General features: G+C 37.4%; 1 protein-coding gene and 1 long non-coding RNA gene across 2 annotated transcripts in view; one reads left to right on the top strand and one right to left on the bottom strand.

Moving 5' to 3' along the window:
- Positions 1 to 6,562: 6,562 nt before the first annotated feature.
- LOC124104738 (cytochrome c oxidase assembly protein COX16 homolog, mitochondrial) lies at positions 6,563 to 23,952 on the bottom strand. Its single transcript, XM_046461829.2, has 4 exons — positions 23,813 to 23,952; positions 16,660 to 16,731; positions 9,688 to 9,750; positions 6,563 to 6,918 (listed from the first exon to the last, which is right to left on the bottom strand). Exons 1-4 carry the CDS (start codon positions 23,879 to 23,881, stop codon positions 6,802 to 6,804), a joined length of 321 nt encoding a protein of 106 aa, XP_046317785.1. The 5' UTR covers positions 23,882 to 23,952; the 3' UTR covers positions 6,563 to 6,801.
- A 126-nt stretch (positions 23,953 to 24,078) lies between these two features.
- The window catches only part of LOC124104740 (uncharacterized), a 35,299-nt gene continuing 33,952 nt past the window's right edge, over positions 24,079 to 25,425 (top strand). Inside the window, exon 1 of the long non-coding RNA XR_006855503.2 lies at positions 24,079 to 24,218. This is a non-coding gene — a long non-coding RNA (uncharacterized LOC124104740). The remainder of the gene's footprint in view (positions 24,219 to 25,425) is intronic.

Below are 25,425 nucleotides of genomic sequence, written 5' to 3'. Positions count from 1 at the left end.
CTATGCCTTTAATTTCTTTCGTCTGTCTAATTGCTCTGGCCAGTGTTTCGAGAACTATGTTGAACAGAAGTGGTGAGAGAGGGCATCCCTGTCTTGTTCCAGATTTTAGAGGGAATGGCTTCAATTTTTCTCCATTCAGAATGATGCTAGCCTGAGGCTTAGCATAGATTGCTTTTACAATATTGAGGTATGTTCCTGTTATCCCTAGTTTTTCTAGAGTTTTGAACATAAAGGGATGCTGTACTTTGTCGAATGCTTTTTCCGCATCTATCGAGATGATCATATGGTTCTTGTTTTTAAGTCTATTGATGCGGTGAATAACATTTATTGATTTCTGTATATTGAACCAGCCTTGCATCCCAGGGATGAATCCTACTTGATCATGGTGCACAATTTTTTTGATATGTTTTTGTATCCGATTCGCCAGAATTTTATTGAGGATTTTTGCATCTAGGTTCATTAGAGATATTGGTCTGTAGTTTTCTTTCTTTGAAGTGTCTTTGTCTGGTTTAGGAATCAGGGTGATGTTGGCCTCGTAGAATGAATTTGGAAGTTCTCCCTCTTTTTCTATTTCCTGAAATAGCTTGAAAAGTATTGGTATTAGTTCCTCTTTAAAGGTTTTGTAAAACTCTGCTGTATACCCATCCGGTCCTGGGCTTTTCTTAGTTGGTAGTCTTTTGATGGTTTCTTCTATTTCCTCAATTGACATTGGTCTGTTTAGGTTGTCTATATCCTCCTGACTCAATCTGGGCAGATCATATAACTTAAGAAATTTATCTATGCCTTCACTATCTTCTATTTTATTGGAGTATAAGGATTCAAAATAATTTCTGATTGTCTTCTGTATTTCTGAAGTGTCTGTTGTGATATTGCCTTTTTCATCCCGTATGCTAGTAATTTGAGTTCTCTCTCTTCTTCTCTTCGTTAGCATGGCTAAGGGTCTGTCGATTTTATTTATTTTTTGAAAGAACCAACTTTTAGTTTTGTCAATTTTTTCAATTGTTTCTTTTGTTTCGATTTCATTAATTTCAGCTCTGATTTTAATTATTTCTTGCCTTCTACTTCTTTTGCTGTTGTTTTGCTCTTCTTTTTCTAGGATTTTGAGATGAAGTATGAGATCATTTATTTGTTGGTTTTTTCTTTGTTTAAGGAATGAACTCCAAGCAATGAATTTTCCTCTTAGAACTGCTTTCAATGTGTCCCATAGATTCCGATATGTTGTGTCTGTGTTTTCATTTATCTCTAAGAATTTTTTAATTTCCTCCTTGATGTCTTCTATAACCCATTGATCATTCAGTAACCTATTGTTCATTCTCCAAGTGATGCATGATTTTTCCTTCCTTCTTTTATCATTGATTTTCAGTTTCATTCCATTATGATCAGATAAGATGCATGGTATTATCTCTACTCCTTTGTATTGTCTGAGAGTTGCCCTGTGACATAATATATGATCTATTTTTGAGAAGGATCCATGTGCTGATGAGAAAAAAGTGTAACTGCTTGATGTTGGGTGGTATATTCTATATATGTCAATTAAGTCTAGGTTATTAATTGTGTTATTGAGTTCTATAGTTTCCTTATTCAACTTTTGTTTGGAAGATCTGTCCAGTGGTGAGAGAGGTGTGTTGAAGTCTCCCATGATTATTGTATGGTGGTCTATTAGACTCTTGAACTTGAGAAGAGTTTGTTTGATGAACATAGCTGCACCATTGTTTGGGGCATATATATTTATGATTGTTATGTCTTGTTGGTGTATGGTTCCCTTGAGCAGTATGTAGTGTCCCTCTTTATCCCTTTTGATTAACTTTGGCTTGAAATCTATTTTATTTGATATGAGTATGGACACTCCTGCTTGTTTCCGAAGTCCATATGAGTGATATGATTTTTCCCAACCTTTCACCTTCAGTCTATGTATGTCTTTTCCTATCAAATGCGTCTCCTGTAGGCAGCATATTGTTGGGTCTTGTTTTGTGATCCATTCTACTAGCCTGTGTCTCTTAATTGGTGAGTTTAAGCCATTAACATTTAGGGTTATTATTGAGATATGGGTTGTTCTTCCAGCCACATTTGTTTATTTATGTTACTAAACATGGTTTGTTTTCCTCTTTGATTATTTTTCCCCCCTTTACGGTCCTACCTCCCACTGTTGGTTTTCATTGTTATTTTCCATTTCCTCTTTCTGTAATGTTTTGCCGAGGATGTTTTGAAGAGATGGTTTTCTAGCTGCAAATTCTTTTAACTTTTGTTTATCGTGGAAGGTTTTAATTTCATCTTCCATCCTGAAGCTTAATTTCACTGGATACACAATTCTTGGTTGGAACCCCTTTCCTTTCAGTGTTTGAAATATGTTATTCCAGGATCTTCTAGCTTTCAGAGTCTGTGTTGAAAGATCAGCTGTTATCCTGATTGGTTTACCCCTAAATGTAATCTGCTTCCTTTCTCTTGTAGCTTTTAAAATTTTCTCCTTATTCTGTATGTTGGGCATCTTCATTATAATGTGTCTTGGTGTGGATCTCTTATGATTTTGCACATTCGGCGTCCTGTAGGCTTCTAGGATTTGGGATTCTGTCTCATTCTTCAAGTCTGGGAAGTTTTCTTGTATTATTTCATTGAATAGATTGCTCATTCCTTTGGTTTGGACCTCTATACCTTCCTGTATCCCAATGACTCTTAAGTTTAGTCTCTTTATGTTATCCCATATTTCTTGGATGTTCTGCTCATGGTTTCTTAACAGTCTTGCTGAGCTGTCTATGTTCTTTTCAAGTTGAAATACTTTGTCTTCATTGTCTGATGTTCTATCTTCTAAGTGTTCTACTCTGCTGGTAGTATTCTCAATTGAGTTTTTTTTATTAACTTTTTTTAAAAACATATTTATTTAGTTATTGGCAGACACAACATCTTTGTTGGTATGTGGTACTGAGGATCGAACCCAGGCCACACGCATGCCAGACGAGCGTGCTACCGCTTGAGCCACATCCCCAGCCCCTCAGTTGAGTTTTTAAGTTGGTTTATTGCTTCCTGCATTTCTAGGATTTCTGTTTGTTTGTTTTTTATAACCTCTATCTCCCTGTATAGTTGATCTTTTGCTTCCTGGATTTGTTTATGTAATTCCTTGTCGAAGTGATCTTTCATTGTCTGATTTTGCTGTCTAATGTCTTCCTTGAGACTCCAGATCATCTGAAGCATGTATATCCTGAATTCTTTATCTGACATTCCATCTGCTGCAGCTATTACCTCTTCTAAAGTTGAGTTGACCTGCATTGCTTGTGGTCCTTTCTTTCCTTGTCTTTTCATACTGCTCGCGTTTCTTTCTGCTTGGTGAAACTGTTGTGTTTTTGAAATTTTCCCCCTAAATATTTATATTGCTCTTGTATAGTTGAAAATTCTCCCTTGCAGGGTCGGGCGGCAGCTGTGCTCCTCCTCCAATTGGGGTGAACTGTCTACCACGCCTGCGGACCCCTGGGCCTGTTCTGCCAGTCGGTCACAGGTCTGCCTACCTTGCAGGCGCGGGCAGCGGCTCTGCTCTGCCCTTACTCCAATTGGGGTGACGTGTCTACCATGCAGTCGGGTCGCTGGGCTTGTTCCAAGCGCGGGCGGCAGCTCTGCTCTGCCCCTACTCCAACTGGGGTGACGTGTCTACCATGCCGGCAGGCCGCTGGGCCTGTTCCGCCGGTTGGTCGCAGGTCTGCCTACCTTGCGGGCATGGGTGGCGGCTCTGCTCAGCCCCTACTCCAATTGGGGTGTCGTGACTAACATGCCGGCAGGTCGCTGGGCCTGTTCCGGGCGTGGGCGGTGGCTCTGCTCTGCCCCTACTCCAATTGGGGTGACGTGTGTACCACGCTGGCAGGCCGCTGGGCCTGATCCGCTGGTTGGTTGCAGGTCTGCCTACCTTGCAGGCGCGGGCAGCGGCTCTGCTCTGCCCCTCCTCAAATTGGTGTGACGTGTCTACCACACCCACGGACCTCTGGGCCTGTTCTTCTGGTCGGTCGCAGGTCTGCCTACCTTGCGGGCGCGGGTGGCGGCTCTGCTCTGCCCCTACTCCAATTGGGGTGACGTGACTACCACGCTGGCGGGTCGCTGGGCCTGGTCCGGGCACGGGCGAAGGCTCTGCTCTGCCCCTACTCCAATTGGGGTGACGTGACTACCACGCCGGCGGGCCGCTGGGCCTGTTCCGGGCACGGGCGGTGGCTCTGCCCCTCTGGCTTGATGACAAAGTGAGAGAGACTCGGGTGTTTGTGACTCACTTTCTTTACCAGGAGACCAACCATTTCTGTCGCCGCTGGCATCGATGAAGTTCTCTCCTCCGCCGCTTTCTGATGACATCAGATCTCTGCCATGTTGGTATCCCATGTGAATGGCAGCATTTCGTTCCCTTTGCCGGGTGACCAAAGCAACGGGTGAGTCCTGACCGGCCCTCACAAGCCCCGTCTCAATCCTGTTGCCACTGCCTATGAAGGCTCAGTTGGTATTTACCTCCCCAGTATTCAGCAGGACCCGGACGAGAAGCAGTTTCCGCGGGTTCTTTAGCCCTGGGCCAGAGCAGTTCCGGGAGCCGGAATTTGGCCGCTCCGGGCTCAGTGTATGTTCTGATAGGAGCAGGCTCCAAGAAGCAGTTTCCGCAGGTTCTTTAGCACTGAGCCTGAGTAATTTGTCTGTGAGATGCAGGTGAATGGCAGCCTGAAATTACCTGTTCTATGGCTGAATGAGCTGCGATCAGTCGAAAACAGGGATGGTGACGTCAGCTCTTCAAACATTCTTTTCATGTGCTTGTCATTCATACTTCCTTTTCAGTGAAATCTGAGGTTTTTTTTTTTTTTTGCCTATTTTTTAATTGGATTTTTTTCTGTTATGTTCCTAAAGTTCCTGATATATTCTATAGGTCTTTACCAATAATTGCTCTCAATCTACAGGTTTTTCATCCTTTTTAACAGTTTTTTAAATTTATTTTAATTAGGTATATATGACAGCAGAATGCATTTTGATTCATTGTACACAACTGCAGCACAACTTTTCATTTCTCTGGTGGTACATGATGTAGCATCATACCTATGTGCTGTCATACATGTACCTAGGATAATGATGACCACTTTTTAACAGTCTTTAGGAAAGGAAAGTTTGTAATTTTGATGAGGTCAATTTGTCAAGTTTTCCTTTTATGATTTTTTTTGGGGGGTGGGTAAGAACTATTAATCATGAATTATTCACTAGGTCCAGAAGACTTCCCTGTTTCATTCTCAAGTTTTGTATGTTTACATTTAAGTCAGTGGCACACTTTTGAATTACTTTTTTGTTAGGTTTGGTGGAGGTTCCCCCCACCACCACCTTTTGACCATTTCTCCTCCAAATAACTAAGGCTTAAGGATAATCTCTATCACTGATTATTATTACCAGGTAATCTGTTTACTCTGGTTTTTACTAAAACTAACTGCTAAAAAGAATAAAAATTTTGATTAGGGGAAAGGCAGCATGGACTTATGATTTGTTGGCAATTATGGTGGGAATATTTTAATTGAGACTTTAGGCTTTTAGAACTCAGCATGAAAATACCAGAAAATAGGGGATCACACATGTTCAAAATAGGGGTAAAAAGGAGAAAATGAGTTAAAAAAGAAAGAAAGAAAGAAAGAAAAAGAAACAACTTCCCAACCTTTTGCCTAGGGATCGGATAATATACTAAACCCAAGATTAAAAAAAAAAAAAAATCTCAGTGGCTTGGGAGGCTGAGGCAGGAAGATTTTGAGTTCAAGGCCAGCCTAAGAAATTTAGTGATGCCTTGCCTAAACACCTTAGTGAGACCCTGTCTCTAAATAAAAAGGGCTAGGGATGTGGCTCAGTGGTTAAGTGCAGGGCCCTGGGTTCAATCCCTGGTACCAAAAAACAAAACAACAATAACAACAAAAAACTAGGGTCAATTTGCAAGCAAATTATGTTAAGGCATAAAGCATACATTAAATCAATATTTGCCAAATTGTAGTCATTTATGGATTACCTCAACAATATCATTATTTTTGGCTCAACCAAGAATTACATAATTTTCTTAACATGTTTACTGGTATCAATACAATCATCAGGTGATGCTTTGGAGACTGATTAGCATACTATATAAGGTACTATAAATAAAACTAAAACTGTTATTGGAACATGACCACAATTACTTTCCTACCTAGGTTTTAACACAAAATCACTGCTTGATTTTACTTTCAGAATTTGGATCCAAGCCATTCTCATTAGGAATCAGAATGAAGTAGCAACTATTGCTCTAGGCCAGACATGGTGGCACTTGACTGTAATCCTGGCAATTTCAGAGGCTGAGGCAGGAGGATCACAAGTTCGAGGTCAGTCTCAGAAATTCAATGAGAGTCTCAGCAACTTAGTGAGACCCTGTCTCAAAATAAATAATAGTTAATTTTAAAAAAAGGGGGTTGAAGATGTAGCAAAATGGCAGAACCCCTGGGTTCAATCCCTAATACCAAAAACTAAAAATTAAAAAAACAATATTGCCTTAGTGGCTGATAGAAAAGAAATACAAGTGGCTAGCTGCATAGTGAAATACATGACACACTTTGGTAACAATATTCACATTTTTATTGAAAGGTATATAGATGTGCTCACCACTGATACCTTCATTTGCAAATGGATTAGTTGCAAAGTATAAAGATCTGTACTTGACTTTTTAATCAAGATTATTGCCATAAGATTACTTATTTCCAGGTTTCTGCAGGTATGGAACTTTTTTCCCACTGGATCAGAAGTGTATCCAGTTGATAATATTTAAACAAACAAACAAACAAAAGAGAACAGTCATGTTGTCTTAGTCTTAAGGGTTTCTGAATTTTGTCCTTGGAGTAGATCAGGATCTTCCCAAGGTCTCGGACCTCGGATATTCTTCCAGTCTTCAAAAGTAGAGTCCTTTATTTTCTATAGAATCACAAAAGTTAAAATATATACATATTAGTGCAGGAGCCCTGCAGGTTTAATTAGGACATCACTGATTAATGAACAAATGAATAGAAAGAATTCAACAGGCACTTAATTAAATTGCTAGCAAATAATCAACTGCAAAAATAATAACTGAAAAAGCAAGCATAATAACTGAAAAACTGCCATGTTTCTTAGGATTTGTAGCTTTTTTGATAGGCATTGATGTTAATGCTTATCTCTCCCCCATAATAAAACTACTAATACAGAAAGAGTGTACACACCTTATTTATTTTTAAGAGCACAAAGGGAGGAAACTGAAAAACAAGTGTAAATCTGAATGCTGATCTAACATAAAAGACTAAAAGGGTTAGCATGGGTGATGGTTAAAAAGAGAGAGAGAAGAACACAGGTAGAGACCCTAAAATATTGTATAAGGAAGAAAAGAAATCAAGATGATTTATTTGAGCCTGGGCTTAAGAATGAAAAGACTTTTCCCATAGTTACCATATACAAAAGTTTTTTGAGCAATCAAAACTGTTCCAATAACAGTTTGGGGTATCCTATCTTTGTTTAGTATTAAGTGTCTCTCAAACACAGAAATGAAGGTAGGATAAAAGGGAAGATCAGAAACATTTCTTCCCTCCTCTAGTAACTACCACTCTGACAGTTATTTTTACATAACTGCTAACTTTGATCATTCTGGAATAAGTGAGCAAAATAAAAAAAAAAAAAAAAACAGGTAAAGAGAACACAGAATAACATATCCAAAGATGGGGAAAACGGGATAAGTCTATCTTGACATTTGGATTCTAAGCATTACTCTTTCACTAACTAGCTGCATAACTTTTAGCAAGTAATTTAAACCTTTTGGGAATTAATTTCTTATAAAAGTAATAATGAAAAGGTAGAACCAAATGTTCTATGTGGAGTCTTTATTTTAAAAATTTTATGACCTCTAAAAGGACTAGAAGGAATATCTACCCCAAAACAAGCACTTCATAGCATCACTACCGGCACAGTACTAGTAGATATTCAAGTAGCGAGTTACAGTTTGGGGCCAAAAAACAGCGAATGAGTGAATGAAAACATTGCTTTTTTAAAGTCAGGAGTCTATACGCTCTAAAGATATGAAAAGATTTTCTAAAGTAATGGCCAGTATCCATTTAACTTAAGATATATATATGCATAAGACAATTTCAAATCATTCTTAAATAAGAGGCAATGTTGGCAGAACAAATCCACATAAGAGTATCCAGTCTTTAAAGATCTTTGGAAGAAAAAGTTTCTTAGAAATTCTGCAAAACATGCAAAGTGGATGAACCACAGGTTGTATACATGCGCTGCGCAAGATCACTCAAGACTTACCATTTAATATCCAACTGCCACAGTAATGAGTGTGGAACAGACTCAAGAAATGCCAAGAAAAAGTAGTGTTAGGAATACTGAATTTTGAGCTCTGCCTGAATGGAGATGTCTCCTTATTATCTTGCTGCTACCTTGACATACAGGTAAGACATCTTTTAGGAGTAAGCATTTTTCAAAATCCATTTAGGTTCACTCCAAAAAAATTTAAAACTGAACCCTGACAAGAGCCTCTGGGGAGACTGCAGAATGAGTCCCACATCAAGTTACAGGGGCATAGGAAACAATAGTCTTTCCAAGATTCTCCCTTACAAAGCACAAATCAAATTCGAAGTGATCAGCCAATAATTAAACTGTCTGGTAAAATGAAAAACATAAGAAGTTTCTTCAGTATATTATTCATCACATATACCTCTCAACCAAATAGGACCAGATATACAAACAGGAAAGTGTGATCTAGTAAAAAATGAACAAATTAAAACAAAAAATTTAACCAAGTAAGACGAAGAACACACTCCCTTACCATATTCCATGACATATGTGCCATTAAACTTTTTGATTGTGCTGATCACTTAGGTGGAAAAATGACACCCTGTTATAACCCTAATTAACTGACATACCTATTATGTATGTTGAGCATCTCTTCATATGTTTAAAAATATGTATTTCCTTTCCTCTGAACTCCTTACATGCTTTGCCCATGTTCCTACTGACCAACTGAGTTGTTGAACTTTTACACATTGATGTAGATGCTTTCCATATTTAAATAAATTACTTAGCCATAAGATAAAAACATTTTTAGAATTTCTTATTTAACTTAGGACTTTATGTACAATATTTTGTTAGGCTGAATTTTTATGACCTAAAAACACAAAAAAGAAAATCTGCAATTTTTTCCCTCCTAATACCTTTCATATTTTGTTTATTTTAAAATCTGTGACCTCTGTGGAATCTGTTTGTAGAGTATGAAATATGAATCCTCCTTTATGTTCTTTTCAAACTGTTACATAAAGAGCATCCCTAAGTCCAAAATATGGAATCTAAAATGAACCAGAATCAGAAACTTTTGGGGCACTGATATGATGCTTAAAACTTCCAGGTATATCTCAGCATGTGTGAGGTAGTCGGCTTGATTTCCAGCACAGAAAAAAGAAAGGGACAGAGGAATGGGAGGGAAGAAGGAGAGTCTGGATGGGAAGAAGAAAACTAATTCATATTTTGAGTTTTCAGGTTAGAGATGCTCAACCAGGAGTCTATCTGAAAAATTCCAAAATCTGAAACACTCTGGTCCCAAGTAGTTTATCAAATACCAGATTTCAAAATAAATATTTTTTTCCTGTATTAGTAATTTAAGTTTATCTTAAGGCAGACAGTTTCAAAACATAGAGTATTAACATAGTGTACCTCATACTCTGACTCTAAAGACACTTTATTCATTTTCAGTTTTTTTTCCAATTCAGGATCAATCTGGAGAAAAGAAAGAAGAATAATAAGTTACTTAAATTTGTTATAGTCTATTTCCACTTTTAAAAGTTACAGAAGGGATGACTGGGATAATACAGCCAACTTAAAACTCATGGCAAAACCTCAACCATCCATCCATTCCAGTCACAAAATGATATTAATGCAGTACTACCATCACCACTACAATTAACAATTGCTGATATCTATTGAGCATTGTTATGTGCACGACATTTTGAAATGTACTGTCTCATTTAATCCTCATAAAACCTGTAAGTATTATCTATATCTCTATAATTACATGTAAGGAAAATAGGACACAGGGAATTGGAATAACTGGTCAAAAATGCAGTGCTTAGCAGTGAATATTGGCCCTTTGCCTTGAGAGGTCACACAATTAACCACCAACCTAAATTGTGTTACACAAAAATAATATTAAAAATGTTAGTAAATATATTACACAAAAATAATATTAAAAATGTTAGTAAATATATATGCACTTGAAAACAAAAATAACACCTTCCGCAGACCAGAAAGAAAGGGATAGCTATGAAAATACTAAGATTCCATAATGGTACACAGGAGCTGATGCTATGTTACTTGTATATGGAAAAGTTTCTAGAAGAGTATGATTGCTAAAATAAACAAACAACAATAAATTAAATTAAAAGGTATAGCTGATCAGTGATGATTCTACAGACCCTAAGAACAATTAGTAAGCTAGAGGTATATCCAGGATTCCACTAGAATGTTGCATAAAGAGTAGATTATATAACATTTTGATCAACCATCTTCCTGTGCCTTTAGTTTTTTTGTAAATGATTAAAAATGTGTCCAATGATGTCAAAGTAATTTGCAACAAAACCAGAAAACTATATGACCTGAGTCTCTTGGGGATTAAGAAGTAAAGACCCACTTGTGGGGAGGATTTCATAAGAACTGAGAATTGAGGTTGAAAGTCCATTTTGTCCTTGGGCACACATCCCAAACCTGGTAGAGCTATAGAATAAGAGCTAAGGCTTGAAACCAGATAGATGGCTGCTGATGGGGTTAAAGACATCATCCAGGCCTCTAACAACAAAAATAGAGATAAAAGAACTCAGAACAGTGATCTCCCTCAAAGAGGTTCTAAACTCATAAGTTAAGATTATACAAATAGGCTGGAAAATCCTTGAAAAGTAAAGCTAAATATCCTGAAGTCCCAACTGAAAGTCATATAGGGCTGCATCCTAGGTGTGAGGAAAAACAGAAAAAGACTAAGTCATAATTTTAAACTACAACCAAGCCATGACCTGGATCACTCCCAGATATTAGGGGGACTGCCGCCCCACTCTATATGCCTAGCAAAACAAAAAAGCAACCTTTCTGAAAGAAAACAACACTATCTCTACAGCTGTTTATAACCAATGACCAATATTTAATGTTTAATTTAAAAATTAAATTTAAAAATCAAAAGACATGTTCAAAGACAGTCATACTGTCAAAAAACAAAAAATAATAGACAATAAAAGTACATCTAATCTTTTTAAAATTAACTAATATTTTTAATTCTAATTTGTTATATATGACATCAGAATGCATTGTAATTCATATTACACATATAGAACACAATTTTTCATATTTCTGGCTATACATCTAATCTTGATCCATATGTTGGAAAAAAGGACTTTAAAGTAACTATAATTCATATATGTTAAGACATTAACAGAGAAAGTGGATAAAAATATGGTACCACTGAAGATTTCTCCAAAGTAATGGAATACTTTAATTTATTTTAATTTAATTTATTAATTTTAATAAAAATTAAATGTACAGTTCAGAAGTAAGAAAATATAGTAAGAAACCACAGTCAAGGGATGGCTTTAATAAGAGATTGAACAAGCAAAAGACAGGTTTAGTGATTAGAAGATGAAACAACAGAACATATACAAATCAAAATACAAAAAAAAAAAAAAAAAAATGGGGAGGGGAAGAAGCCAAATAGAAGAATGTTAGATATACTTAAGTAGTCTAATATGCATCTCGGTGAAGTCCCATAAAAGAAGTAGACAAAACTGGGCAAAAGTAACATTTTATAAGACACTGACAATTTTTTTTACATGATTTCATTTAATTTTTCAAAGAAATCAGAAGACAATTTGAAATTCCATTTTTTTTTTTCCCAAATCAGAGTACTTAAGAATTATGGTAAACACTTTGTGTTGCTATCACTCAGACCATCACTTGGTACAAAACAGAAAGCATAATGCTTGGTCAGATTTTACAGAATCAGCTCTATACAGTAGGGGATCAACAGATCTGGTACTAAAATTTCCTCTTTTGTTCACCCAAGGATATTTTAGTTCTAATCTCTGAATCAGAAAATGATTCAAGAAAAATGTAGTTAGCTACTACGGCGCACACCTGTATCTCAGCAACTTGGGAAGCTGAGACAAGCAATGGCAAGTTCAAGGCCAGTTTGGACAACTTAGTGAGACCTTGTCTCAAAATAAAAAAAATACTAAGGGCTAGGGATGTAGGTCAGTGGGAGAGCACCCCTGGGTTAAATCCCTAGTACCAAAAAAATGGGGAAAAAAGATTAAAAAGTAACTTTATCCAGTTTCATAGGTCAATCAAGGAAAACAAAATGAAAGCTCTTTTTTAAAAAAAATTTTATTTGTTCTTTTTAGTTATACATGACAGTAGAAAATGAATGTTCTTATTAGCATGGTCTGCACAAGTCAATTGAGCATCTGCTATTTTAGACTGAGTATTTTATTTGGGGGGGAGATAAATAAACTTATGAATGATTTCATATGTACCTGCCTACTTGCCTGTCTCACCCTGGTTATGTGAGATTCAGTCTTCATATGTGTTTTCACATCCCTGTCTCCAATATGCCCAATTTCAATTCTTTTTTGCATTGTGTTGTATGCTCTGTTTTGGTTATTTAACTCCTAAATCCAATTATATGTGTCCTTTTCATCTGTCATTAAAATAACAGATTTATTTAGCTTTCTTTTTCAGTGATGTCTGGATCACATTCACAGTAGTATTTTAATTGTTCTCATTTTCATTATCTAAATCTTAGAAAACATAGTCACAATATTGATAATGTTAAAAATTAAACTAGCCACTACCTTGTTATAAAGCACAATAGATAGGCAAAGTCAAAGACTGTTACTATTCACAAGTGCAAGGTATGAAAACAATGTACTTAAACTGCACACTTATATCACTTGGAATGATCCAACAATGGAAGATTCATTATCGTAGATCCACGACTGTTACCATCAGCATTCAGGAGAAAAAACAACAGCCCCTATGGATGGCAGACAAACTGCCATATATACATCACACTAAAAAAGAAAAGATGCTCCTTTCAGCTCTGTTTTTGTGGGTCTTCTACTTTTCTCTCAACTTTCAATACCCATTACTGAAAAGCAGTAATTTTCTTGTCATTGGATGCCAAATTTTCAGTATGAAAATTATTACAGTCTCAGGCAAAAACTACAATCTCTGGTCACTCCATACCATTATTGTCTTCTTTCTCCTTCTTCCAATTTCTCAACTGAACTCATTCTCCTTTGGTCTTGTCAACTGATTTTGTTTAGTGCTGAGGATGTAGCTCAGAGGTAGAGCACTTTGCCTAGCATGCACATGGCCCTGGATTTGATACCTGGAACAACATATTTAAAAAAAAAAATCAACTTGACTTTGACCTTTAGACCCTAGTCTCAATCTGCCTTGGATCCAGCAATTTTGCCCTCTTAGCCAAATCCCCATTGACCTCAACCTCTCAATCCTTACAACTACCATCAATCTCAACTAATCTTATGCTCTCAACCCTTAGGAGAGCATAAGATTATGGTTCAAATTTATCCTCTCAACATCAGCCTACCTCATCCTTGCTAAGGCATTTGAACTCAGCCTTAACCAAACACTGAATTCTTTGGTTTTCATCTGAATTAGACTTCACAATATCAACCACCCTCAACCTCTCAATCTCAGTTGGCCTTGTCCTCTGATCTTTCTCACCTCAACCTTGCGCTCTCATCCTTCTCCTACATATAGACCTGACCTCACTGTTTTTTTTAAAAAAAAGACGCATTTATTCAGCATCATGATCAGACTATTACATTTAGCAATCAACAGCATAAGTGCACCAAAAAAAAAAAAAAATGTCTACATTAAACCCTTTGTTGGAATACTTTACACTTTTCACACAACAGAAACTAAAATAATCTGTTATTCAATTAGTCCACAAATACAGTCCTTGAGTTTTGTTGCCCATAAACATGATTATTAATGAGTACTGTCTTCTTTATAGCAGCTAGGCCCCGCCACCACTGCGCTTGGCTGACTGTAACCTGTTGCTTCCCTGTCACTTCTCTAGCTCTCCTCTCCTGCTGAGTTTCGTTTCCTGGCAGTATGAAAACCTTCTGCCACAGCCAAAGCTACTGCTGCTGCTGGAAACGCCACAGCCACCTTGGTTTCACAGTTTGGCAAGGTATTGGCCTCCACCACCATAAGGTCCAGAGCTTCTGTCTCCAAAGTTTCCACCATTCATGGGTCCAAAATTTGATGACTGTTTTAACTGCCCAAATCATTATAGCCTTCACCACCTCTAAAACTGCTTCTGTTATTACCAAATCTAATGTAGCCACCCCCCACTGCCACCATATCTACCACCACCATGGACACTACCAAAGCCACTCAAGTTTCCTCCACTACCAAAATTGTCATTTCCACCAAAATCACCTCCATGACATGACCACCACCAAATTTTCCAGAACTACTTTGACCTCTTTGGCTAGATGAAGCATTAGCCACTGGCTTTCCTCACTTCACAGTTGTAGCCATTCACAGTATGGTATTTCTGATGACAATCTTATCCATGGTCATCAAAAGTTACAAAAGCAAAGGATTTCTTCCTTACACTGTCTCGGTCCATCATGATTTCAGTAACTTCACTTTTCCCATACTGTTCAAAATAATCTTGAGGTGATGTCCTTAAGTGTCTTCTTTAATTCCACCAACAAAGATCTTTTTCAGTGGGCCCCTGGTCTTTGAGAATCTTCTCTTGAGACAACTCTGTCTGGTTCCATAACTCTTCCATCCACCTTGTGTGGTCTTGCATTCATGGCTGCATCCACTTCCTCCACCATGGCATAAGTGACAAACCAAAGCCCCTGGAGCACTTTGTGTTTGGGTCTCTCGTTACTACACAGTTCATGAGTGTTCTCCATTGCTCAAAGTGGTTTCTCAGACTCTCATCAGTTGTTTCAAAGCTTAGCCCTCCAAAGAATAGCTTCTGCAGCTGTCCGGGCTCTTAAGGGAACTCTGATTTAGACAAGATGGCAGTACTTTAATGATACTTTCTCAACAGCATTCCCGGGCAGAAAGCCTGACCTCATTCTTTTAACCTTAATTCTCTCGACTTCAATTGACATCACCTTCTAAACTTCAATCAACCTCATTGTCTTGACCTTACTTACATTCTTCTCTTTATTTTGCCCCCACCCTCTAGGCCTCTCCTTTTATCTCAACCTCCCACATTCTCTTCTTAGCTGAATAACTAGCACCACAATTTATCCAGTCCTCAAAATCAAAACTTTGAAACATTTTAGAATTACTCTTATATTCATATGACATACATCACACTGTGTATCAAATACAATCAATTCGCTGCTATAATTTATTCTGGAACCCATTCATTTTTCTTTATTTTCATTGCCATTATTGTTTATGTACTCTGATACCACAGAGTCCTAACAAATCTCTTTAAGCAATCTCTTCCCTTCTATATTGCTCTCCCTGTCCCCATCCATCCTCTTTACTCCATTGCAAGAGAGACATTTCTAAATTGAAAATTGATAAACATACATTACTTGTATAAAGCTTCCCATATCAAATAGGTGGCACAAATAAAAACTACATACTTCTCAATGACTGTGCCAGAGTTCTTATATAACACCTGGCATGGATTTGACAGTATATGTGTAATAATAGAAGGTGATCCTAACTGTACCCCAATACAGTCACATGACCTCAAGCAAGATACTTAAGTTTTCTGAGTCTTAGAAAGCCCATTTTCCTCACATGTAAAATGAAGGAGCTAGTACAGTCCTAGCACAAAGTAGACACTATAAAAAGGCAGGTATCTTTACTTATAATAAAAGATAATTTTTCCTTTCTTTCAGTATCAATTACTAAAGATGTGTATCAATATAATTAATACAATTAATAATATTAATATTAAATAATTAATTTTAATTGGAGAAATAAAATGAAGATTTTTGATCCATGTTCTTTAGTCCCTTCTAAATCCTAAAAACAACTAAACCAATGTATGGGAGAAAGCTAATGATATCTCAAATTTCCTAGTGAATAGACAGATTCAATCACTTCCATGTGATTATTAATGATATTTTAAAGAATAAAGGCCAGGTGTGGCAGTGCACACCTATAATTCCAGCAGCTCAGGAGGCTGAGGCAGGAGGGTCTCGAATTCAAAGTCAGCCTCAGCAATTTAGCGAGGCCCTAAGTAACTCAGTGAGGCCCTACCTCTAAATAAAATACAAAAAAAGGCTGGATGTGTGGCTCAGTGGTTAAGTGCCGCTGGGTCCAATCCCCAGTACCTAAATAAATAAGCCAGCCTCAGCAACTTAGTGAGGCTCTAAGCAATTTAGCAAGACCCTGTCTCAAAATACAAAATAAAAAGGGGTGGGGATGTAGCTCAGTGGTAAAGCACCCCTGGGTTAAATCCTCAATACCAAAAAAAAAGAATAAGAAAGTGCTGAGGTATTCAGAGAGACTGAATACTGGCTTTGAAAAACAAGACAAACTTAGACTGCTAAATACTCGGAACATTTAATTCTAAACCAAAATATACATATACACAGACACAAGTAAAATTCCAATTACAATTCTTACTTTAATCTTCGCAGCATCATATCGGATTTGTGAAAATTCACGAAGACCAAAAGAACCTCCAACAACCAGCAACTAAAACAAAGAAAGGAAACAGTTAAACAAAATAGAAGAGTAGATTTTATGCACAAATTACTTGTCTGAACAACAGCAGAGACAGACTCTACAGATCCTATAGATTAGTCCTCCTTTCAGAACTGATGCAGTGGATATAATTCAAAGATATTCCACAGATGCCTGAAACCTCAGATAATACTATGTTTATTCCTATACATATATATCTATAATAAAGTTTAATTTATAAATTAGGCACAATAAAAGATTAGCAACAATAACTAATAATAAAATAGAACAGTTGTGATAATATACTATAATAAAAGCTACTTAAGACATAAATTATTTATTTCTGGAATTTACCATTTAATATTTTCAGATAGCATTTGACTATGAAATTACAGAAGTGAAACCTCAGACAAAGGAGGCTACTGTAACAGTCCTGGAAAAATTTACATTGCTATCAAATACCAAAATTAGTACCTTATAACCTGTACTTGGTCTTATAGTTTAAATTATGTCATGACAAGCAAATATTACTTGATCCTTACAACAGACCATCTGCTAAGGGGGAAAACCCATTTAACAGATGAGGAAATAAAAATAAAAACCCAGCTAACTAAATGATTAGCCCATTGTTATATTACATTTGGCCTGAGGCTGTTTCTATACTTAGAATTCCTATCACTCTAACTTAGTAGGTAAACAGAAATTTGATTAGACCATGTTCAAATAAAGCAAATGCCTAGCTGTTACCAATCAAGCTATTTCTGTACTTCATTTCCTTGTTCTGTCTATAAATACTCACTGCCCAGGTCAAAGAAGGGAAATTCCCAAACCTCTTCTGGTTCTAAATGCTGCCTGATTCATGAACCTTCTTTGCTCAAATACTGTAAAATTTGTTTCCTTTAAGTTTTTATTTTTTTAAATGGTATTGTATTTTTTATGCCTTAATTTATTTATTTATATGCAGTACCGAGGAATGAACCCAGTGCCTCACGCATGCTAGACAAGCACTCTACCACTGAGCTACAACCCTAGTCCTGAAATTTTTCTTTTAACATGACTCCTCATGGTAAACAAAGGAATAAAACTGACCTATTTCTTTAAGTCCAGGATTCTTTCCATTTTATGATTTTGCAAAATAAGCCAACTGGAAAACATTCTCTCATTTTCTTATCTAGTGATAAAGGAATCCTGTGAAATATACCACACTTTTTAGAATTTGGTGAAGTTTTTAAAAATCCCTCAATTGTCACTGCTGCTTTACCATCTCCTCTAAAAATCTAATTGGCCTTAATCTTCCATTCTAAAGCTGCAAAAGTCTAGCCATTTGGAAAAAACGTTTGATTCCTATCTTACTTTTTATATTATTATACTTATACTACTGATTAAAGAATTAATATAAAAAGTATTGGACATTATAAATTATAAGCTCTTACAATTTTGAAGGGAGTATCAACAAGACATTGAAGCCATGAATTTTTCAGTCCAATACATGTGCCCACATAAAAGTTTAAAACTTCTACCCTGACAAATAAAACAAAAAGAACATAAATACAAAAGACAATAAATCAGGAAAAAATATCTGTTATATGTTAAGCAGATAATACCTGCAATGTCAATATGTAAGAAATTCATCACATAAGTAACTTTGCCCTTTACTTTCAATATGAGAATGCATACCCCTGGTTTTCTTACTTCCTCTCAGTTTCCTTTTATCTTCCCAATGTTGGAGTACCCCCAAAGGCTAAGTGTTTTCACTCCTTCTGCCTATTATCAACCAACATTGAGACCCTAGGTGATGTTATCCATTTCCACTGATTTAAATAGCCTCTATGGCTAAACCTCCAAATGTATATTTTCAGTGGGAACTATTATACCAAACTGAATACCTGCTTTCTTATTTGACAACTCCTCTTCAAAGTCTAACAAGTATATACAAATAAACATAAAAGATCTTTACCCCAACCTTCTTTCTGTCCTAACCAACTTTTATGATCCCAGTAAATGTCAATTACTTTCACCCAGTTCTTGAAGTCAACTTCTTTGTTGTCATCTTAAGCTCCTAGTTCATATCTCCTATCTAGTTCATCTCTGCATTTTGTTATATCTACTTTCAAAATATTTCTTGAATCTGACAATTTCTTACTATATTATGTTCTAATATCCTAGTTCAGGGTACCATCGCTTTTCTGGACTTATTCATTCACAGAACCCACATAATGCATAAGAAAGAATTTGGTCTTTGTCCTAGGTTTCTAGAAGTTGTTTCAAACTTGGAATTTCCTGAGTGATAGGACTGTCTTTGTTATGGTGAATGCTGGGACACAAACATTACGGAAGTGATGCAAGGTGGGCCCCTAGACAGTTTCAGAATAGAGAAAGGCTGGTCATGCTGGAAAGATCAACTGAGTGACTAGAAAGCTATGGCTTTGCGCTGAGTGATATCAACCTGACCTCTAAACCTCTAGGAAAGGGAGCACAGAGGTGGAGACTAAACACAAAGTCTAATCATTCCTGCCTAGATAATGAACCTCAAGAAAAAATTTGGACACTGAGGCTTGGTTGAGCTTCCTGATTGGTGAACACATCCATGTGCTAGATGGGTGCCATGCTGTGATTACAAAGAAGGACAGAAGCTTCACATTCAGGACCCTCCTAGATCTTGCCCTATGTGTCTCTTCTTTTGACTAGTCCTAATTAATAAACTTTATAAGGAAATAGCAATTGTGAGAATAGAGCTCACCTGTGTTCTGTGTCATTATAGTCAATACTGAACAAGAGGGAGTACAGAGAACACCTGAATTTGTAACCAGTTGTTCAGAAGCAACAGTTAGTTTGAAAATCCCAGAGCTTCCACCTGAAGTGACAGTTCTGTGGAGGGTTGTGCCCTGAGGTTGTAAAGTCTATCATAATAGTAGGACTTGCCATATGAACTGTACTGCACCACCCACTGTTACCTTAAAATCCACACTTCTAAGTATCTTCATTTTTGCACTGGATTCCATCTTCTCTTATCTACTAAAGAATATTGATTAATTACTTTCCTCTTCTTCTGTATCATCAAAATTTTGCTCAGTTCTTCATGAATCATCATAAAAGGCTATTATTTCTCCTTCTTATTAACAAATTTTTCTCGATCTTACTTTCCCACCATCTATCATCTATTTCTTTATTTCTATTTGGAGTAAAACTTCTCAAATGAGTTGTCTAGCCAAAAACGTACACTGGAGAAAAGATAGCCTCTTCAACAAATGGTGCTGGGAAAACTGAAAATACACATTAACTAAATGAAATTAAACCTCTATCTCTCAGCATGCACAAAACTCAACTCAAAGTGGATCATCAAGGACCTAGGAATTAAACCAGAGACCTTGCACCTAATAGAAGAAAAAGTAGGCCCATATCTTCATCATGTCGGATTAGGCCCCAATTTAATAAAACTCCTGTAGCGCAAGAATTAAAACCAAGAATCAATAAATGGGATGGATTCAAACTAAAAAGCTTCTTTTCAGCAAAAGAAACAATCAGTGAGGTGAATAGAGAGCCTACAGAATGGGAGCAAATCTTTACCACAAGCACATCAGATAGAGCACTAATCTCTAGGATATATAAAGCCCTCAAAAACCTTAACACCAAAAAACCCAAATAACTCAATCAATAAACGGGCCAAGAACCTGAACAGAGACTTCTCAGAAGATGATATACTGTCCAGCCCCGGTGGGGATCCAGGGGTCCTGAAGGAGGCAAAAGATGACGAGATGGGATGACAGGTTGTAAGTTACGAGCAGCCTCCAGAAAAAAACTGCTGCCCCTAAAGGGGCCTTTATTTTTATACTTTTTTTACAGGTGTTTTTTCAGGTAGTTAATGAATAGCCTCAAAGCCCAAAACTTCTTTGACTTATATAATTTTAAAGAGTTACAATCTTTTCTGACATACATTGATAGATACCTAAGATATTATGTACATTGTTTAAAATATTTTCCTGTAACCTTAGCCAATCATGATTAAGCTTTTACATTTTCACCTCAATCATTAGGTGCTAGGCTACCCAACTAGACTACATGTCTCCGGACCTATTATTAACTTCTAACTTTAAAGCATACCTATAATTATTTCATTAACCTTTAACTTTTATGATAATTGGTAAGTTTTCTTACTTCTAAACTAAAATCCCAGTAAAACGCACTTAAAATAGTGAAAGTCTATTACTTAAAAACCCTACTACTCTGAAATGCCTCTAAAATATATTTATGTTAATTTTACATTATTTTATTTTTAATTTCCAAGGTAATTTCCTTTTTTCATATGACCTATTTAATTGCTTTCTTAAAGAGTTTCCTGGATCCTTGGTCAAAGTACACCAATTCTTATATCTTTGTAATCTTTAACTAAAGGGTAGGCTTTGCACCTCAACCCATTTGTCATTTATATTAACTATGTGTTTCCCATTCTCATCATAAATTCCTGTGTAAGGCAAAGGAGGGGTCTGTTGGTGGGGGGAATGTATGTCGCACAGGTTGTGGCTTTAGAACGGATGGCTTAGTATAAACTCTTAAGCTTTTCTCAGGAACCTCAATTTGCAATCTTTTCCCCGTGAATTTCTTGAGGAATAACACTATTGTTTGTATCCTGAGAGATACTGAAACACACCTTGTGGCATGTCTTAATTTTGTATCCTTAGTCTCTTTCTGGGAATTTTCCTGCAATCTCAGGCAACACATAATTTTATTATTGATTGACATATGCCCTATTATCCATATCATGAGTATCATAAACAAAACACTTAACATTCCCCATGGTTCCAGTTTCCAGATGGTGTGGCCCTGCCACAGCATCCCCCCATGCTGAAACCCTGTCAAGACAGTGGGTGCAGGAACACCTTCACCAATATATATAATCAATCAATAAACATATGAAAAAATGTTCAACATCTCTAGCAATAAGAGAAACGCAAATCAAAACTACTCTAACATTTCATCTCATTCCAGTCAGAATGGCAGCTATTAAGAAGACAAACAACAATAAGCGTTGGCGAAGATGTGGGGAAAAGACACACTCATACATTGCTGGTGGGACTGCAAATTGGTGCAGCCAATATGAAAAGCAGTATGGAGATTCCTTGGAAAATTGGGAATGGATGCACCATTTGACCCAGCTATCCCACTCCTCCGTTTATACTCAAAGGATTTAAAAACAGCATATTACAGGGACACAGCCATATCAATGTTTGTAGCAGCACAATTCACAATAGCTAAATTATGGAACCAATCTAGATGCCCTTCAGTAGATGAATGAATAGGGAAACTTTGGTATATACAGACAATGGACCATTACTCAGCATTAAAAGAGAATAAAATCATGGCATTTGCAGGTAAATGGATGGAGTTGGAGAATATAATGCTAAGTAAGCCAATCCCCAAAAACCAAATGCCAAATTACTTCTCTGATATAAGGATGCTGATTCATAATGGGGATGGGGAGGAGCATGGGAGGAACAGACAAACTTTAGATAGGGTAAAGGGGAGGAAAGGTGGGGAATGTGGTAGGAAAAATGGTGGAATGAGACAGACATCATCACCCTAAGTACATGAATGAAAACACGAATAGTGTTCAACCAAAGACATGAAAAATTGTGCTCTATTTGTGTAATATGAATTGTCTTGCATTCTGCTGTCATATATAACTAATTAGAATAAATAAAATTTAAAAATGCTCACAGAAAAAAAAAAGGAAGAATACTGCTGATGTGGTGGCATATGCCTGTAATCCCAGCAGCTCAGGAGGCTGAGATTGGAGAATCAAGAGTTCAAAGCCAGCCTCAGCAATGGCGAAGCACTAAGCAACTCAATGAGACCCTGTCTCTAAATAAAATACAAAAGAGGGCTGGGGATGTGGTTCAGTGACAGAGTGCCCCTGAGTTCAATTCCCCGGTACCAAAACAAAACAAAAACCCTAAATACAGCATTTTTCTCTACAAAATTATTTACATGTTTAGGGCCAATACAAACATACAAAGCAATCTACAGTTATATACTCAGGAAGAAAGCTACTGAAGTACTTTCCAGTTCATGAACTAAAAACAAAGGAGAAAAACCCTAGACAGTACTTCAATATGCAGTGGTTTTATGACCTTGGCTTTCTTTGATAATTTTGAAAAGTAAGAAACTCAAACTGGCCTCCAAAGGAACATGCTGGTGACTCAAAGTCAGTGACCACAATCTCAGTGTTTTCAAATGGCAGAGGACATTTTTATATACATGCCCTATAACCTACAGCAATGTAATTACTATGTTATTTTTACAAAGACAGTTATCTTTAAACTTTTGAAAGCATATTAAAAAATTTTCTAAAGATGAAATTTAGTCCTGCTTTAACAGCAGAAGCTGGTAAGTTCACTTGTGCCAATATCCATACCAAAGTATTAAACTATTCTGTAGTTTTAAAGCGGCTTTTCTTCACATGCTTGACTTACATGATTTCATGTACTATGACATCGAGGTTTGCTGAAGCAAAATAACTTATCCACGATTCAACAGCAAATAAAAGTAGCTGTCAGGATTCCAGCTCTGATCGGTCTTATGTCACTTTGAATTTCATCCTCGAGACATTACGGGAACTCAGCGCAGAATTCAAAGCAACCATATAAGCTACAGTGCTTTAGAAATATTAACTAACACAGTGACCATTTGAGGGGTGTCACGGGTGGCAGACACCGTACTGAACATTTTATTCACAAGATCTTATATGATTCATAACAAAACCCTTGAAACAAGCTAGCAACATCCGGGCTTGGGTAAAACGTTGGTTGATACAGTTTTCTGAGAAACGGGGACAGTAACAATCGCGTTCCCGATGGAAAAGAGGCCGCACAGACCCCGCTCTACCAGAGAAAAGCGGGACCGGAGAGCCTATTGTGAGCGGGGCAAGAAGACGAGGAAACCATTGCCTGAAAGCTCTCAAACCTGTCGCTAGTCCACTCCTTTCCAATCTCGGCCGTCGGACTTCGGTATAGACTCCAGCAGGCTGGAGCCAGCCAACCAGGAACCCGCCCCCCCCCGCCCCCCCTCCAGAGTTCGGGCCCACAGATCCACTCACCAACATCGGGACTCCGTAGCTCAGGGTCTTGTTTTTGCGCAAGGCACGCAACACTTCTGGTGCAACCATGATTGAACTCTCCAGTTGGCTGAGACGCCCCTCCGCTCAGACCCAGTGAAGTCTCGTAAATTTCAGCAAAGGAAGGCGTTCCGGCCTCACCATCTCTCCTTTGCTATCTGGTTTCCGGTTCTACCAGGCAGAACTAATCGATTCATCGTAACACACTCCCGCGACCGCCCGGAAACTGGGGAGTCACCGCTTTAGTTCCGTGACGTTGAAGGAGTTTAGGGACTTGAATCTGGTTCCTGATCCCCATCAAATTGGTGTGGAGGCCAGTACCTCGCAAATTCTGGGTCTTGACTAATGTCTTGGAATACTCTCTGGCACAGTCACTCGATAAACTCAGGTAAGGAAAAGAAGAAAAAAAAACATTCTATAGTCTATGCCTACCTATAAAATTTAAGTTTTTAAAGTAAATCGCTAGAAAGTTTAGATTGAATGTAATTGCTGTTTTACCAAGTTTCACCGAAATGTAAATGCTAATGCTGGACCTGTGGGATAGCCTCCAATATTCAGTCATTTATGAAAGCCTAATTTCCACTGATTCAACCACGACAATACCTTTTTGCGTGCCCTTGAAAGCTATAGGAATACAGATGAAAAGATATTCCCGTCTTAAAGAAATTGGAGATCTAATGAGCACATAAATGAATACATCTCTAAAGTACTGTGATAGCTAGCCTAGGGAACAAAGTCACCACGGTGACATTTGCCAGAATTAATCAGAGAAAGCTTCAGCTATGAGTGCAGATGACATAGAGCAATGAGCGTCTCCCATACTATTCCTGAAATCTTTCTATCTGCCCCAGTCACTGACACTTTCCTGGTTATCATCTTTCCATCTACTAAAGCAGCCCCCTAATGAATTTCTCCAGAGGAGAAACGCCAGATCTACCTTTATGCTCCTCCAGTGACTCCCATGTCTATAGGACTAGGGCCAAATTTTAAAGATTCTTCACACTGCTGAAGACATAATCTGATGAGATTCTGCTTTTACTTAGTGTTCCTTCACTTTCCTTAGCAAGAAATTTAAGACCCTTTTTAATGTGACTGTGGCCTGCCACTGTTCACTCCATATTTCATCCTGAAGGCCACACTATTTCTTGAGTAGTCCATGAATTTCTGTCTTCAGTATGCAGCTCCCAGAACACGTTTTTGAAGTCTCTCTTATTCTCCATTGTAAACCATTCCTTCCTCAGAGCTCCAGTAATCTTTTACTAATATCACACAGAACTTTCACACTGTATTATAATTTTTAGCATATTAGGTAATTATCACTTGGACTAGCATATAAGCAAGGTGAAAACAGGAGAATGGGAATAATATTCCAGTTTGAATATGAAACTTGAGGAGAGAAGCATCATTTGCATTGAGCTGAGGGAGACGTGGAAGTGATCAGGACAAGGTATAAAGTGACTGTTGGCTAATTCTTTGCCTCACCCCACTTGACTATGGAAAAGAGAATTCGCAAATGTGGGGACTGAAGCAGTAGAAAGGTGGGAGGTCTTAGCATAAAAGGTTAAGTTAAACTATACAGGCAAATAGGAAATTAT

Source organism: Marmota monax, unplaced genomic scaffold, assembly GCF_021218885.2.
Source record: "Marmota monax isolate L192 unplaced genomic scaffold, Marmota_monax_Labrador192_F-V1.1 WCK01_AAM20220418_F8-fsc00001, whole genome shotgun sequence".
NCBI lineage: Eukaryota > Metazoa > Chordata > Mammalia > Rodentia > Sciuridae > Marmota > Marmota monax.
This window is presented reverse-complemented; position numbering and strand designations above follow the sequence as displayed.

What these genes read in the sequence shown, in the direction of transcription:
- LOC124104738 (XM_046461829.2), bottom strand. Translation starts at nt 23,881, where the DNA reads ATGGTTGCACCAGAAGTGTTGCGTGCCTTGCGCAAAAACAAGACCCTG. An exon ending in GCTACGGAGTCCCGATGTTG is followed by an intron (nt 16,732 to 23,812) that starts GTGAGTGGATCT and finishes TCTTTGTTTTAG; the next exon opens with TTGCTGGTTGTTGGAGGTTC. An exon ending in CTTTAGAGTCAGAGTATGAG is followed by an intron (nt 6,919 to 9,687) that starts GTACACTATGTT and finishes GTGATTCTATAG; the next exon opens with AAAATAAAGGACTCTACTTT.